Below are 18,320 nucleotides of genomic sequence, written 5' to 3'. Positions count from 1 at the left end.
ACACACGATCAGTGAATTTAGGGAGAATATTTCTTCCCATCGAAGCCATTCACAAATTCACATTCATATAGCAGCATTTCAGAATATCTTAAATAGAGAGACTCTTTTCTCTGAAGGATTGTTAAGTATTGCTGTATAGGCGAGGGCAGCAGTTGTTCTGTGAACAGCAAGATCCCAAGACAACAATGGAATGAACAGTTAAGCAGTTTGTAGTGGAGGAAGGCAGGTAAGGGAAAGGATGTTGGCCAGTAAGCCTGGCATTGGATTGAGGGGAAAGGGAAGGCTGGTGAGTGAAGCCCTCTATTCCTCTTGAAATAGAATTCCATTGCAACAAATATACATGAACTAACAACAGTCCGAACAATATTGATCTCTGCTTTAGTTGTTTGCCTGAAAATGGGTCTGGCTCACAGCACCATAACCTCCACCAAAGGGTCAGGCAAGGAGGCAGGTCCCAGAACTGGAATGAGGATTGACCCTGTACCGTTGGAAATAATCTGATCCACACCAGCCACTTGGCCAACTGTCCTGCACAAGTTGCTATGGCTACCTGTACTTTTTTACCTGTTTGTTGTACTCAGGAGCTATGGAGAGTGCAGGTGCAGGCTCCAACTTTTTACCTTCAAACATGATCTCCCCCACTGCCTGCCACAGGTGTGTGTTGGGAAGCCTCGCAAGTTGATCATTTGTTTAACTGTATTATAAATGTGCTTGCTTGACTGATAAGACCCGAGTCCAAATTGATCGTGGAGCTGAAAACATTCCAATATTGCATATATGTTACCCCTTCCACAATTCTCCTCAGCTGTGACGAAGAAACATCTCGTCTCTCCACGGATGCTGCCTGACTTGCTGTGATGTGACCTCCAGCATTTGTTGTTTTCAGTATCTGCATCAACTTGCTCCTACCTTGTTCCCAGAGCTCCTGGCTCAGAGGCAGGGACACTGCTACTGCAGCAATCAACCGTCAATGGTCCTGATTTTGTTAAGAGACAAATGTGCCAGTCTAGATCAGACAGAGTCCTTCAGTAGGCGTTTGCCTTCCAAACAGCACATGATGCTCCTTGACACATTTCAACCTGTTAATTAATCTGTTACTGAATATTTCATCATAAGTTTTGCAGATACTGGAAATCTCGAAGCTAGGAGATGTTGAGCAAGTCAGGAGAGATGCAGTGACATGGTTCAGATTGATGACTTTTATTCTAATGAGCATGTCTTTTTTTAGACCAGCAATATGTTCTTCCTGCAGCATTGTCATATTGCAAGCGTAAAAATAACGTACAAGAAATTCTGTGGAGTTTCCCCTTGTTAGTGAATTGGCTGGCCGTTCGCTCAATGGCTTTTGTTCAACGGCTGAAGTTTATTCTTTTGTTGTTTTGTGTCGGCCAAACGAACTGCGTGCCCCGGGTGTTCCTGCACCTTTAACTAAGAGAGGAAAGCCAGTTGTGGGCGATTGCTGGACATTTCACACCTTGGGGCTACACAGACACAGAGAGAGACATGCAGCTCCAGAAAACAGCCCCGCCGATCTGATTGCACAGCCAAGCCCCCCTTCTCCCAGAGGTCCCTCTCACTCACTTCAAACTGCAGCTGGCAAACAGTGCGTTCGATTCCCAGCCCCTCCGGTTTCAGTGGAACGGGGAAAGGGGGGGGGGCAAGGACAGTGGAAGAGGGGGGAGAAATTAATGCAAAAGCTCCAGATTACCAGAAACAGGTAAGCAACTCTCAATCTTTGCAGGCGCACAGAGACAATGATGGGTTTGCGCTAAAGAAATTATTTACACTAACCACTGAGGCGCCCATTGTTGAAACTTTTCTTTACCCGCAAAGAATAATGAAATTGAAACTTAAAATGGTCATTGTTTCGGGGGGATGGGGCTAGAAGGGTTTTAATTGAGTCGTCTAACATTAGACTGAGCTGCACCGAGGGCAGTGTGTTTGGTCTATTTGCCCCCGGGGGTATTTATAAGGCGGTTGCCGCGGGTGGGATTCTCCTGAAATTGACACAATCTCGTTTCTCTCTCTCTCTCTGTTTCTCTTCAGTCAGTTTCAGAGCGGCTCTCCGGCGCTAGGCATGGCCAAGTGGCTGAGGGATTATTTGAGTTTCGGGAGCCGCCGTCTCCCTCCCCAGCCTCCCAAACCCGACTACACTGAGAGTGAGATCCTGAAAGCCTACCGAGCCCAGAGGAACCTGGACTTCGAGGATCCGTACGAGGAGAGTGAGAGCAGAGGCCGGGCTCCAGACGCTGAACACTCACTGGGAGTCTCTCCCCAGCACCAGAAACCTGCTAGCCCCGATATCAAGTATGTTTCCCCCAAACACCGCCTTATTAAAGTGGACAGCACTGAGCTGGGTAACAGGGCAAAGATACTGAGCACAGAGGAGCCGAAGGGCAAGTCTGAGACTGTGAGTAGTCACGTTTTAATCTCTCCAGCCACTTTCCCATTGCAGGATATTATTTTCTGTGTAAAACTTCTGGGGAATGGATTACTTCACAAGGAAGGACACTGGAGGTCTTTATTTTCTTTTACTCCTTTTCTTTGTCACCATGGTGTTCCCTATTGATGCCCCCAACACATTGACTGCTGCTATCTCAAACCCAACCCTGCGGGCTCTCTCTGTCTCTGTCCTTGAGCGGTCACTGCTCCCTCCTGGTAACTGCCCTGATGCAGACAATCTGTCCCCTGTCTGTACCCCCTTGTCACTGCATCAGCACACAATCTGTCCCCTATCTATCCCCCCGTCACTGCCTCAGCACACACTCTGTCCCCTGTCTATACCCCCGTCACTGCATCAGCACACAGTCTGTCCCTTGTCTATACTCCCTCACTTTATTGCTGGAACAGCACAGCAGGTCAGGCAGCATCCAGGGAACAGGAGATTCGACGTTTCGGGCACAGGCCCTTCCTGAAGAAGGGCCTGTGCCCGAAACGTCGAATCTCCTGTTCCCTGGATGCTGCCTGACCTGCTGTGCTGTTCCAGCAATAAAGTTTCAACTTTGATCTCCAGCATCTGCAGACCTCACTTTCTCCTATACTCCCTCACTGCCTCAGCAAACACTCTGTCCCCTGTCTATACCCCTGTCACTGCCTCAGCACACACTCTGTCCCCTGTCTATACCCCCGTCACTGCATCAGCACACAATCTGTCCCCTATCTATCCCCCCGTCACTGCATCAGCACACAATCTGTCCCCTATCTATCCCCCCGTCACTGCCTCAGCACACACTCTGTCCCCTGTCTATACCCCCGTCACTGCATCAGCACACAGTCTGTCCCTTGTCTATACTCCCGTCACTGCCTCAGCACACACTCCGTCCCCTGTCTATATCCCTGTCACTGCCTCAGCACACACTCTGTCCACTGTCTATACCCCTGTCACTGCATCAGCACACACTCTGTCCCCTGTCTATACCCCTGTCACTGCATCAGCACACACTCTGTCCCATGTCTATACCCCTCTCTTTATCCCTGTCACTGCCTCAGCACATGCTCTGTCCACTGTCTATACCCCCTTGTCACTGCCTCAGCACACACTCTGTCCTCTGTCTATACCCCTGTCACTGCCTCAGCACACAGTCTGTCCCCTGTCTATACCCCTGTCACTGCCTCAGCACACAGTCTGTCCCCTGTCCATACCCCTGTCACTGCCTCAGCACATACTCTGTCCCCTGTCTATACCCCTGTCACTGCATCAGCACACAGTCTGTCCCCTGTCTATACCCCTGTCACTGCTTCAGCACATACTCTGTCCCCTGTCTATACCCCTGTCACTGCATCAACATGCAACTCTCTGTCCCATGCACTCTCTGCCTCCCACTGCTGCCCCCTGTCTATATACCTCTTACTACTTCAGCACACCTTCTGCCCCCAAGTGCCTCTGCCTCCCAATCCATCCTCCCCGTGCCATCTGCTCTGTCTGTTTGCCCCTACACTGTTGCTGCCGCAGTGCACTCTCTGCCCCCACACATTCTGCCTTCCATTGTAGCCCCCGCACGCTCCCGGTTTGCTATCCCCCTGCTGCTGCGCCCTTACACACTCTGCTCCCCGCCCCATCACTGCCCCAGCAAGCCCTCTGCCCTCACATGCTCTCTCTGCTGCTCCTGTCTCTCCCCGATGACTATTTTATCTCTGTCGCTGCCACCTGTGCCATGCTCTTGCCCTCCTCTTGCCTCGCCTGGTGATTGCTCTACTCCCTGTTGCCTCACCTTGTTTTTCCACACTGTCCACTCACTTTGTCTGCCTTGTTCATCTGTCTCTCCTCCTCTGACTACATCTCATGTTGCTGATCATCTTTAGTCTCCCCCCACGACCCCTAACTTTTCCTCCTCTATGCCTTATTGCCTCAGACCAGCATTTCTCCCAATCGCTAGGTAAATCGATCCCAGCTAATACAGACCCTTTGCAATTATCATCAGGACTCCTGACTTCAGGAGCTGAAACTGAGTAGCATTTCAGCTGACAGAAATATCAGCAATCCAGTCATACAGAGAGGCAACAGAGGTTCAAGGCGATTGTTCAATTTCAAAGTTCTCTAAGCATTCATAAATCGTCAGTTTAACATTTTCCATTGCCTCTTTGAGTGACAGGCTTATAACTGTCTGTGTCTCGCCTATTGTATGTCATACATGTCACTTACGGGTCTGTAATGCATTAAATCCTCACACAGCTGAACTATTTCAGACCCTATTAATTCTCTACGATTTACCTAAATGCTGACCTGGAGCCCTGATAATACTGTGATTTTGCATTTGGAAAAGCAGTTGATGAATATAGTTTTTGTTTTACATATTTATCCTGTAAATTGTACACTAAGATTCTTCAAGAGGCTGCATTCGACCTTGGTGTAATTGTTACCTTGAATTGATATCATTGCATTTTGCTGATAGCTCCACACAGCCGGCAAGACTGCACATTAATTGGCAGAGTGATGTTAAATGTTCTCTGACTGGCTATCTCAGCCTGAGGCTCATTAATTCCTGTCAATTCTCATCAAATGATAAAGTCTTTTGATGCGTTTTATTTTGTCTCGACTGGTCTTGTCCTCCCTTCCCCGTTCGTATTTTCACCTGTTCATTTCTGAAGTTGCTGACTCTCATCAACAACAACCAACTTAAGGAGCGCCTTTTGACATAGTGAGCTGTCCCAGACACCTCACGGGAACATAGTAAAGCAAAGAACAAGACTGTACAGAGATATTGGATCCGATGATTGAAAGCAGTAAATTTTGAGGAGCATTGGAGAGGCCGAAAGTGAAGTGACGAGGTGGGAGAGGGTCTGAGGCCTAGAAAGTGCAGTCAAGAGTGGTGGAGTAATCAAAATTGATGGGTGCACAAGAAGGTGGGATTGGAGAAATCCCTGGATGTTACCAGGGTTGGAGGATTTGAGCTATAAGGAGAGTTGTGAGTTTGGAGGAGATTATGAAAAGGTAAGGGTGATGTGAAAACGAAGATGAGAATTTTAGAATCAAACTGCTGCTTGACCAGGAACTAATGTCATGAATAGGTGTTCAAAAACATGCCTCAGAATCAGATGGGACACCAACATTGCAAACAGACTGGCTTAATCCTAGAGTGTTGCCAGGGAGGGGAATGCAGTTAACAGCAATGCCCGCATACACGTTATAAAAAAGGTATCTTTGTATTTTTCTATGGTTTTCGTTGGACTGCAGTGGGAAGTGACTTTCAAATATTGAGGATTGTGGAAGAGTTGCTGGATTCTTTAAAAACAAGTACAGTAATGGGTGCTCATTGTGAGTGCTGTTTACACTGATGTTTGTTCAAGTGGGTGGGAGGGGTGGGTTTGAGGTTATGGTCGATAAACTCGAGCTGTGGTTGTGGAGAGCTGGTTAACAAGGGAGATTCAGCTGGTAACTGTCATAGAATCAGAAAATCCCTACAGTGTAGAAGCAGGCCATTGAGTCTACCCCAACCCCCTGAAGAGCTCTCACCCAGACACACAGTACCCACCCTATCTCTGCACATCCCATGGCTAATCCACCTAATTTACACATCACTGGACACTATGGATTATATAGAATGGCCAATCCATCTAACCTGCACTTTTTTGGACTGTGGGGAGAAGCTGGAGTACACACAGGAAACATGGGGAGAATGTGCTAACTCCACACAGACAGTCGCCCAAAGGTGGAATCAAACCTGGGTCTCTGGCACTGTGCTGTAGCATTGCTAACCATTGAGCTGCCATGCCAATCTAAAAAGCTGATTGGTCTGTGTAATAGTGACCTGTCGTCGATGACAGGTTTTCTACTTGCCAACAGCTATGTGATTGGCTTCCAGTAGTGGAGCAGCTTGTGGATGCGAGTGAGAGAACCTGAAGCCTTCAGAATGAGCTGTCAACAGGTAGCAGTTGAGAGTGTGGTGCTGGAAAAGCACAGCAGGTCAGGCAGCATCTGAGGAGCAGGAAATGTGACGTTTCGGGCATAAGCCCTTCATCACCCTTCCTGATGAAGGGCTTACACCTGAAACGTCGATTCTCCTGCTCCTCAGATGCTGCCTGACCTGCTGTGCTTTTCCAGCACCACACTCTTGACTTTGATCTCCAGCATCTGCAGTCCTCACTTTCTCCTGTTTTTGGTATCAGCCCCTGTGATGACAAGGCCTAGTGTGTGGGGACTGGAGTAAGGACATGAGACATGGTACTCCGGCCTTAAAATTATTGAACTCGATTTTGAGTCCTGAGGGCTGCAGAGTTCCCAAGTGGAAAATGAGATGCAATTCTACCCAGCTTGCCCTGAGCTTGGCTGGAGCACTGCAGCCAGAGATGTCGGCCTGGGAACATGGTGGTAGATTGAAGTGGCAGCTAACACAAAGTTCAGGGTCATTTTTGCAGGCAGAATGTGGGTATTCTGTAAAGCAGTCACCTAGTCTACACTTTATCTCCCCCATGTAGAGCAGACCACACTGTGAGCAGCAAATGCAGTTCTGAGGGAGGGTCACTCAATCCGAAACATGAACTCTGATTTCTGTTGATCTATGTGGACCAACCTGCTGAGCTTTTCCAGCAATTTGTGTTTTTGTTTCTGATTTACAGCATCTGCAGTTCTTTCAGTTTTTAATGCAATAGGTTAGTTTGAATGAGGTGCAGGTAAATGACCACTTCTTCACCTAGGTGTGTTTGGGGCCTTGGTTTGAAGAAATGTAATTAAATTGGGGAAATTTGCATACTCTAGTAAAATCTTTCACTTTTGTCATGACTGTAAAAAGCAGAATAGGATTTCCAGTGCACTAATCCAGTAAAACGTGATAACAAATGAATGGAGCTGGTGGCTAGAGAATGGAGTTGGGAGGCCTAACTAAAGACAATGGTTTCAGCCATCCCAGTACTTAATTGGAATTATGTGGGAGTAAGAAGAGAAGAAATTGCAAGAGATTCTCTGGTAACACTTTGATAAGAATGGACTGTCACTGGGTAGAGTTACTTAAGGGCAGCTACATGATGCTACTGAGGGTTGCCTCCAGGGTGTGCAACTATTCAATCCTCTGATTGTACCATATTAATGATTCATGTACTGACTACAAATGACAAAACAAAATCGAAGGAAAGATTTTTCTCAGCTGTCACTGCCATTTTCATTATATAAACTTCCACCATACACTTCCAGCATTGGTACATCCTTCAGCCATATTGAGTTCCCACAACCAATTTGGAGAAACAGAATAGATTTATCTTGCCTGTTAATGAAATGGTGGCAATATTCTTTCTCTGATCTCCAGTATTTTTGTAAATAATTGAATGAATATGTTCAGACAAAATGTCAAATGCTTACTTTCATTTAAATGGTGAGTGATGCTCCTCCATGGCTCATTTGAGCAATGCCCAGGTGATTATTGTACAATTCCAGGGAATATTTGGACATTTTGCAGCGCCACTCCCACGCCATTGATCAGCGTTTAATGGTGAACCTAGGTTGGGAGCATCAACTGGTTATTCAGATGTTGAGTTAAGGGGAAAGATGCAGAGCAATGACAGCTTCTTATCTACAAACACACAGCATCCCAGCTCACGTCTTCTCCCTCACCTTCCAAAACCAGGCCCTGACCCATTGCAGTGCTGTAGCTAGCAGTTCAGCCAAAATGTAGCATGGCCTGGCAACCAGATCTGGCCCTTCCTCTTCCTCAAAGTTGATTATTATACAAGGCACTGGGGCCTAGTCAGGAAATGCATGGCTACTCTTGAAAGTGAGTCTTCACCTCGATGATCTATTGTCACATTACAGGAACTCACGCTGTGATTGGAATACCAGGCTAACCATTTATCAGTTATATTTCCTTTCACTTGTTCCTGCTTCATGGAACAAGAGCAGGTCTGCAATAAAGCTCCCGAGTTGAATTTTGAATGAGCTGTGTTCTTTTATATACAACCCAGTTGTATTTGTTTTTCCTCTGACTCTGATTTGCAATGGCATTTCATGCAGTAGTTTCCACCAAGCGGAGGTTAGACTGTATTTTAAAGCTTTACTGCAAAGGTCATGGTGCAGGGCATCACGATTGACAACTAGATACAAGAGCAATAAATCTAGGAGCAACTGGTGCCAGCATAACGTTTTAAAATCTTGTAGGAAGAAGAGCGACATTGAGGTGATGATTTCAATTTTAATCCCCTTTTTAAAGTAAGAGTGCACTGTTAAGTTCTTGTGCCTTGAATTTAACAGTGAGGATGCCGTGGCAATGCGAGTGTGTAGATTAGAGTACAGGTTAATCTGCAATAACGTGACAGTTGTGTTCTTTGTCAACCTCGTGCTATGGAAAGCCACTATAGAAAATCGCACTGTAGAACAGTTATAGAAAATTGCCATACAATCGGTTTTGCTAAAATGGATATTACTTCAACGTGAATTAGCTTTAAGGCGATTGGACAAAATTTAGACCGTTAGTAAACTTTCCTTCCCTATTTTGGCTATAATGCAATTCATGGTCCCATTGGTTTAAATGGCACTGCTGTTACACGATTCTCCTATAACTAAGGATTGCATGGGTACAGAACTATTGCGTTATTATCCGAAGCTGTTCAGCAGAAAGTTTGCATTATCCAAACGACATCCATAATTTGTTAGTCGCGTTATAGCCAACTCATGTGGCATTATACCAGAACAACCTGCAATTGAAATTTGCAAAGAGAAATGCAAGGAGGTTGAATAATCCATCAATTATTTTTATCAATTAACTAGAATCCAGGAAAGCTGGAATGAGGGAAAAGGTTTCCTGCAAGCAGGAGAAAGTGGGGACTGCAGATGCTGGAGTCAGAGTTGAAAATTTCCAGCACCTTTCCCTCGATGTCCTGTGAGAAAAGTCAAGCCATGTTACGTTTCTTCTTGTATCCCATTTGGGAAGATGAGAAAGATACTGTGACTGCATCATATATCAAAGTTATTGTATACCTTGTGCAGATTTACAGGATTTAAGGGGTTTAAATTGTTCAGCCTTGCCTTTAGAGTCTCCTAGCAAAAGAGACACCTCTTGGTGCCACAGAGAGTAGTACTTTTAAATTAGTCAATTCAGTCGTGTCTTGGCAGAATTGGCATCTTGGTGAGAGCAACCAGGGACTGGCAGTGGTGGTGGGTACAATCAAGAGAGGCCAGAGGTCAGACGACACCAACAAGTTTATTTGAAATCACACTCTTTTGGAGCGTGACACTCTGTCTGACCTCTGACCTTGTCCGTCCCAGTCCTACACCAGCACCTCTACATCATCGCTATCAAAAGACTCATGGTGTGGTTTCCTGCAGCATCAATGCAAAACAGCTTTGTGACAAAAGTTCAAAGCAATCCAATGCTGAAAGTGCCCTGTTCCTAGGAAAGCAGTTGTTGCTGCGAGTTTAAGACACCCATGTTTGCATTAATGGGGATTAATGTGGAGTTGAGGCCACAATCAGATCCAGCTATGAAGCTAGTGATGGTCAGAGCAACTTCAAGGGGCTGAATAGCCTACTGTTCCTAATTCATGTGTTTGTATTACCCTGTAAATAGAGGGTGATAGCTACATTATTAAAAGGACAAATTCAAAATACAGTGGTTTTGGAAATCTGAAATAAAAATAGAAAACACTGGAATTACTGAGCAGGTCAGATGACATGGTTAGAGAGAGAAACAGAGTTTTAGGTCTGAATCTTTCTTTATTAAAAGAATATGTCTTTTCATTCACCTTCACTGAAATCAAAAAATAAAGAGTTGGTCCAAGAAAAGTTGCAGTGAAGCTAAAGAATTTTTGCAGAAATGGATCATTATAAGGTCCATAACTGAGATGGTTGCTCTCGACTGGACATAGTGTATTTGTGACCCATCCCATGTTAGCCAGATGTGATTCCAACCCTCTTCCTTCACCTTTGGAATTTGAATTTGCACCTAGCCCAGATTGGCGATAAGTGACAGCTGTCAACAATTTGCACCAATTTAATAACTCTGCCTCATTCTTGTATTTTCACTACTGAGTAGAGAAAGTCTGCAAAGTAGCAAGAAAAAGCTCTCGAGGTGGTTTATATCCTCCATTGCCTGTCTTGTCAGGCTGATTCTCTGACAGCCAGTCATGTGTGAACCATTATTTCTTCCAGTTAAAGGTTAGGAACAATGAAACTGTCAAGCACTCTGTTTCTTTGCAACCTAGTCAGACACTGTGTGGCCATCATCTTGGACTGAACAAGCCTGGCTGCAATCTATTTGTATCCAAACTGAGCTAATGACACCATATCTTCTCTGTCACAAAGGTTGCATATTTCCACCTTGGTAATGTCCACCCTCCACTTGATGATTGTATATTTGACTCCACGAGTGCTTTGATATTAAAATTTTATTTCCCTGACTTGAATGTCTCTATAGCCTCTCCCCTCTCTATCCCTAACTCCCTCCAATCCTCTGAAGACTTTTATGATCCTTCAGCTCTGTGTTCTTGTGCACCTATGCTCTCTTCATCCATTGGTGGCCTCTGTTTCTGCACCCCAGCTCTACAATTTGCTCCCTGAAATGTATTATACTCCCTCACCTCTGTTTAAGATGCTTTTTAAAATCTTCTTGTCTAATCATTTAGTCAGGAGAGCCAGATGGAGTTTAATTTAGATAAATGTGAGGTACTGCATTTTGGAAAAGCAAATCCGGGCAGGACTTGCACAGTTAATGTTAAGGTCTTGGGGAGTGTTGCCAAACAAAGAGACTTTGGAGTGCAGATTTATAGTTCCTTGAAAGTGGAGTCACAGGTGGATGGGATAGTGAAGAAGGCGTTTAATACACTTACCTTTAGATTAGATTAGATTAGATTAGATTAGATTAGATTAGATTAGATTCCCAACAGTGTGGAAACAGGCCCTTCAGCCCAACAAATCCACACCGACCCTCCGAAGAGCAACACACCCAAACCCATTCCCCTACATTTACTCCTGACTAATGCACCTAATACTACGGGCAATTTAGTATGGCCAATTCACCTGATCTGCACATCTTTGGACTGTGGGGGGAGACCAGAGCACCCTAGAGGAAACCCATGTCAGTAGACTGAGTATAGGAGTTGGAATGTTATGTTGTGGCTATATAGGACATTGGTTAGGGCACTTTTGCATTTAATTCTGGTCTCCTTCCTATCAGAAAGATGTTGTGAAACTGGAAGGAGTTCAGAAAAGGATGTTGCCAGGACTGGAGGGATTGAGGTATAGGGGGAGGCTGAATAGGGTGGGGTTATTTTCCCTGGAGCATCAGAGGCTGAGGGGTGACCATGCTGAGGTTTATAAAATCATGAGGAGCATGGATAGAGTAAACAAACAAGGTCTTTTCCCCAGGGTGGAGGAGTGCAAAACTAACGGGCATAGGTTTAAGACCGAAGAGGCAATATTTTCATACAGAGGGTGGGTGTGTGTATGGAATGAGCTGCCAGAGGAAGTGGTGGAGACTGTTGCGATTACAGCATTGAAAAGGCACCTGGATGGGTATGTGAATAGGAAGGTTTTAGACTGATATGGGCCACATGCTGGCAATTGGGACTAGATTAAGTTAGGATATCTGGTCAGCATGGAACAATTTGGACACTGATCTGTTTTCGTGCTGTATATCTCTATGACCTGCCTTAACATCTCCTTCTCTAACTGAAAGTCGCAAGATGTGTCACAGATAGTCAACTACTATGTTAAAGCTGCCTGATGTATGCTGATTGTAAGATCTGCTGGCCTCAATCTTGGAATGGCAGCTTAAACATCGTCAAAAGCTGCTCCAGAAATCTTCTCTATGCAGTAGACTTCATATCCTCTGCTGTTGTCTAAATTAAATGGGGATGCAAACTTAACCTTCTTTAGCTATATTTGTATAAGTTTTAGAAGGATCTTGCCAGAACTGGAGGGATTGAGCTATAGGGAGAGGTTGAATCGGCTGGGACTGTTTTCTCTGGAGCATTGGAGGCTGAGGGGTAACCTTATAGAGATTTATAAAATCATGAGGAGCATGGATACAATAAATAGACAAGGTTTTTTCCTTGGTGTGGGGCAGTCCAGAATTAGAAGGCATAGACTTAGGGTGAGAGGGGAGCAAGTTAAAAGGGACCTCAGGGGCAACTTTTTCACGCAGAGGGTGGCATGTGTATGCGATGAGCTGCCAGAGGAAGTGGTGGAAGCTGGTACAATAACAACAGTTAAGAGGCATCTGGACAGGTGTATGAATAGGAAGGGTTTAGAGGGATATGGGTCAAGTGCTGGCAAATGGGACTAGATTAGGTTAGGATATCAGGTCGGTGTGGAACGAGTTGGTCCGAAGGATCTGTTTCCGTGCTGCACATCTCTATGACTCTACCTGAGCCAGTGTGTACTTGCTGTTGTCAAGCTGCCCATTGGGTAGCTGGTTTTGGTATACAGGGGAACCTCGGTTATCCGAACTTGATGGGCAGGCACTATTTCGTTCAGTTAACGATTATTCGGGGTTAATTATTCAAATGCCTTTCCTCTGGGGCTCGGAGTTTTTAAAGTCTGCTCCCCATTCAGGAGACTGCAGCAGCACACAGCGTTCGAGGCCCTGCCCCCAACACGGTCCCCCACTCCTGTGCAATACAGGCTCCCTGTCCAACACCCCCACCCCCAACCCCATGCAACACAGCGCCCCCCCCCGTCCAGCACCCCCGCCCCCAACCCCATGCAACACCACTCCCCACCCTCAACACCCCCCCGTCCCCAACCCCATGCAACACTGTTTCCCACCCCCAACCCTGTGCAACACCACCCCTCCACCCCCAACCCCATGCAACACCGCCCCCTGCCCCGAACCCCGTGCAACAACACCCCCCACAGCCCCAACCCTGTGCAACACTTACCCCCCTGCCCCCAACCCTGTGCAACACCTGCCCCCCTGCCCCAACCCTGTGCAACACCTGCCCCCTGCCCCCAACCCTGTGCAACACTTGCCCCCCTGCCCCCAACCCTGTGCAACACTTACCCCCCTGCCCCCAACCCTGTGCAACACTTACCCCCCTGCCCCCAACCCTGTGCAACACCTGCCCCCCTGCCCCCAACCCTGTGCAACACTTGCCCCCCTGCCCCCAACCCTGTGCAACACTGCCCCCCCCCCCCGCCCAATCCACAGACAGCCCCACACACAACATTTTGACAGGTTCGACCTTTGCCCTGTACAGGACAATGTTGGAGAGATTATCTGGGGAAGGGGGTGGGGTTAGGGTACAGCCCTCTGTAGAACTCCAGGGAAATTGTGTGAGGGGAGAGAGAGGGCGGGCAGTCAGCCATTCGGAGACGGTGCCTGTTTAATCACTGTAAACAAAAGACGTGATCTTTGATGTAATGTTTCCATCCGGACCTTGAGATCTCCTTCAGATAATCTGATTTTCGGATAATTGGTATTCAGATAATCGAGTTTCCTATGTATTCAGGTAGACTTGGATTTGGTATGAACCTTTTAATTTACTGATTCAAACGTACTCCCCAATCTGTCATCTGACTCAATGGCGTTCTTTAACATGTGAGTTGCCAAACCAACAGCTCAACTTTAAAAAGAGGTCACAGCTACACCAAGCCCTATTGTTGTGTGAAACTATTCAGCATGGGTCGCAACACCCTGGCTGATTGTCCTGGCCTGAAGGTGTTATATCCAGTTGTTCCACCCACTGTAGACCAAAACGTCGATTTTTTTTTTTCCCCTGCTCCTCGGATGCTGCCTGACCTGCTATGCTTTTCCAGCACGATTCTAATCTTGCCTCCGTTTGAGATCAGTCACCTCAGGATAGTCTGGGGATCGAGTACCCCGCTTTACTGATGTGTGTTTTGAAAAGGAAGCAGCCCTTTTATAGAACATGCTCATTAGCTGCCATGCTGAACTTTTCAAGTTACTTCATTTCTTTGACATAAAGTTGAGTTGGTGTGGGGGTTCGTCCTTATAAAAGGAGCTTGTACTTTCCTATTGAAATGGCTGTAACATTATATTCTGACCAGTCTGATGGACACTTCTATCCTGACAGCTCAGGTTGCTCCTGCTTTGAGGGCTGGCCAATAAACTTCAAATTTCCCTTTTGTTTCTTTCGCCCCTTCCCCCGCCCCCCAAACAAAAAACAGCCAAGTAATAAGTAAAAGTGATTAGGAGGGTCCCAGACCACAAGCTGCCTAGAGTCATGTCTGAATATCACATGGGCCTTTTATTGGCCCCAACTCTGGCAAGCACTTGGCTAAAATTCACATCATAATTTGACAATGCATCGCATCCACAAAAGTAAGTGGAAAGGCAAATTGTGAAGGGATGCAAGTATTTCACAAAGAGATAGTGACTGGTGAAATAATTGGATAAAAATGGAATATAATATAGGAAAATGCGAAGTCATTCATTTTGGAAGGAAGAACGAAAGAAGATAGAGAATCGTTAGAGTATAAAGGCAGTGGATACTTAAGAGAGAAATCAGGAGGGCAAAAAGAGGACATGAGATAGCTTTGGCAAATAGGGTTAAGGAGAATCCTAAGGGTCTTTACAAATACATTAAGGACAAAAGGGTAACTAGGGAAAGAATAGGGCCCCTCATTGGTCAGCAAGGTGGCCTTTGTGTGGAGCCGCAGGAGATGGGGGAGATATTAAATGTGTATTTTGTATCAGTATTTATTGTGGAGAAGGATATGGAATGTAGGGAAATAGATGGTGACATCTTGAAAAATGTCCGCATTATACAGAAGGAAGTGCTGGATGTCTTGAAACATGTAAAAGTGAATAAATTCCTAGGACCTGATCAGGTATACCCTAGAACTCTGTGGGAAGCTAGGGAAGTGATTGCTAGGCCTCTTGCTGAGATATTTGTATCATCGATAGTCACAGGTAAGGTGCCGGAAGACTGGAGGTCGGCTAATGTGGTGCCACTGTTTAAGAAGGGTGGTAAGGACAAGCCAGGGAACTACAGACTGGTGAACCTGATGTCAGTGGTGGGCAAGTTGTTGGAGGGACTCCTGAGGGACAGGGTGTACGTGTGTTTGGAAAGGCAAGGACTGATTAGGGATAGTCAACATGACTTTGTGCATGGGAAATCATGTCTCACAAACTTGATTGAGTTTTTTGAAGAAGTAACAAAGAGGATTGATGAGGGCAGGGCAGTAGATGTGATTTATATGGACTTAGGTAAGGTGTTTGACAAGGTTCCCCATGGGAGACTGGTTAGCAAGGTGAGATCACATGGAATACAGGGAGAATTAGCCAGTTGGATACAGAACTGGCTCCATGGTAGGAGACAGAGTGTGCTGGTGGAGCATTGTTTTTCAGACTGGAGGCCTGTGACCACTGAAGTGCCATAAGGATTAGTGCTGGATCCACTACTTTTCGTCATTTATATAAATGATTTGTATGTGAACATAAGAGGTATAGTTAGTAAGTTTGCAGATGACATCAAAATTGGAGGTGTAGTGGACAGCGAAGAAGGTTACCTCAGATTACAACATGACCTTGATCAGATGGGCCAGTGGGCTGAGGAGTGGCAGATGGAGTTTAATTTAGATAAATGTGAGGGGCTGTATTTTGGGAAAGCAAATCTTAGCAGGACTTATACATTTAATGGTAAGGTCCTAGGGAGTGTTGCTGAACAAAGAGACTTTGGAGTTCAGGTTCATAGTTCCTTGAATGTGGAGTCACAGAGTAGACAGGGTAATGAAGAAGGCATTTGGTATGCTTTCCTTTATTGGTCAGAGTATTGAGTGCAGGAGTTGGGAGGTCATGTTATGGCTGTACAGGACATTGGTTAGGCCACTTTGGGAATATTGCATGTAGTTCTGGTCTCCTTCCTATTGGAAAGATGTTGTGAAACTTGAAAGGGTTAGAAAACAATTACAAGGATGTTGCCAGGGTTGGAGGATTTGAACTATCGGGAGAGGTTGAATAGGCTGGGGCTGTTTTCCCTGGAGCATCAGAGGCTGAGGGGTGACCTTATAGAGGTTTATAAAATCATGAGGGGCATGGATAGGATAAATAGACAAATCTTTTCCCTGGGTTGGGGGGGTTCAAGGAATAGAGGGCATAGGTTTAGGGTGAGAGAGGAAAGATATATGAAAGAGACCAGAGGAGCAACTTTTTCATGCAGAGGATGGTATGTGTATGGAATGAGCTGCCAGAGGAAATAGTGGAGGCTGGTACAATTGCAACATTTAAAAGGCATCTGGATGGGTATATGAATAGGACGGGTTTGGAGGGATATGGGGCGGGTGCTGGCAGGTGAGACTACATTGGGTTGGGATATTTGGTCGGCATGGAGTATTTGGACCTATAGGTCTGTTTCTGTGCTGTACATCTCTATGACTGTCAAACAGAATATTGTTTTAAGCTGCAGAAAGCTGCAACACAAAGGGATTTATGCACAAAATACTGAAAACTTGCACACATCCAGCAGGTAATCAGGAAGCCCAATGGAATGCTGGGCTTTATTTCACGGTGGGTGGAGGAGAAGAGTAGGGAAATCTTAATGCAACTGTACAAGGTGCTGGTGAGACCACATCTGGAGTACTGAGAGTGTTGGTCCCCTTATTTAGTTGTACGCAGTTCATACGTTCCCTAGGATGATTCCTGGTATGGAGGGATTGTCTTGTGAGCAAAGGCTAAACAGTTTGGGACTGTACTCACTTGAGTTTAGAAGAATGAGCAATGATCTCATTGAAACACAGAATTCTCAAGGGAAAATGTTGAGAAGATATCTCCCCTCACAATCCAAAGATTAAGTGAATTGCCATGCTAAATTGTCCATAGTGTTCAGGGATGTGTAGGTTAGATGCATTAGTCATGGCAAATGTAGAGTAATAGGGTAGGGTAATGGGTCTGGTTGGGATACTGTTCGGAGGGTCAGTGTGCTTGTTGGGCCAAATAGCCTGTTTCCACACTGTAGGGATTCTATGATGATTCATAGGAGAGTCTAGGACCAGAAGGCATAGTCTTAGAGTAAAGGGGTGCCCAATTAAGCCTGAGCTAAGGAGGAATTTGTTCTTTAAGGGTTCTGAGTTAATGTATAAGGCTGAGAGATTCTTGATCAGTCGCCGAATCAAGGGTAATGGGGGAAGGCAGGATCATGGCCGTGAGGAACGTCAGATCAGCCATGATCCTATGGAATGGTGGAGCAGGCTTGAGGCATTGAATAGGCTATTTCTAATGTTCCTATTTCTTATGGTCTTATCCAATGAGCATCACAGTAACAGGCTGGACCTTTGTGCTGTGGAATCAACCGTACTGCCAAGATAGAATTTCCTGTCAATGGTTTAGGAAAGAGCTTTAGCTTTAACCTCAATGAGAAAAATGTACAAATGATTTTGATATCAGTTATTGCATTTACTCCCCCACCACCTTGGCCGCACCTCTTTTTTCCAATACATCATCCTTTTGCACCTCTGCACAGCCCCTCCAAAACCTCACCCTCTCTCCTCCTTCCAGTCATAACTTTAACCATCTCTACCATGAACTCTGAAATCCTCTCCCTATAACCTCTGTCTCTCCACCATTCTCTTGCCTTTGAGACCCTCCTCAAGGCAGTCTACCACTTTTGACCGCACTGCACCTAACATAACCTTTTATGTTTCAGAATCCACGTATGTGTAACCCTGCTACCCTCCGGCATGCTTAGAGTTAGAGGTGCCATTGAAATGAAATTTGGTGAGAAACTGTCAGCTGTATGGCTGTTCTCAGTATGTGAGTAGACCAGTATAGAAAAAATTATGATACTTGCTTGTGGACGCATGCCTTGAAAGGCCATAAGCCACAGATTCCTGATCGCTCAAACCATTGTGAAGGTGCCTATGACCAAATGAAATCAGATGATAATCTCTGGGGATGAAAACATACATTTTTGATTCAGGCATGTTATGAGGCACCTCC

The 18,320-nt window shown here is 45.7% G+C and overlaps 1 protein-coding gene across 4 annotated transcripts in view; it reads left to right on the top strand.

Annotated features, from left to right (window-relative positions):
* The first annotated feature begins 1,191 nt into the window (after nt 1-1,191).
* shdb (Src homology 2 domain containing transforming protein D, b) overlaps nt 1,192-18,320 on the top strand; it is a 303,397-nt gene continuing 286,268 nt past the window's right edge. Inside the window, exons 1-2 of one of the 4 annotated variants that reach the window (XM_087976124.1) lie at nt 1,192-1,717; nt 2,047-2,410. In XM_087976124.1, the coding sequence (XP_087832250.1) occupies nt 1,689-1,717; nt 2,047-2,410 (393 nt within the window). In that variant the 5' untranslated portion in view covers nt 1,192-1,688. The remainder of the gene's footprint in view (nt 1,718-2,046; nt 2,411-18,320) is intronic. The other 3 variants (XR_015751866.1, XM_043720948.2, XM_043720949.2) reach the window with 3 other exon arrangements.

This window comes from Chiloscyllium plagiosum, unplaced genomic scaffold, assembly GCF_037043375.1.
Source record: "Chiloscyllium plagiosum isolate Xiang-an unplaced genomic scaffold, Cpla_swu_hap1 HiC_scaffold_28, whole genome shotgun sequence".
In the NCBI taxonomy this organism is placed as follows: Eukaryota; Metazoa; Chordata; class Chondrichthyes; order Orectolobiformes; family Hemiscylliidae; genus Chiloscyllium; species Chiloscyllium plagiosum.
This window is presented reverse-complemented; position numbering and strand designations above follow the sequence as displayed.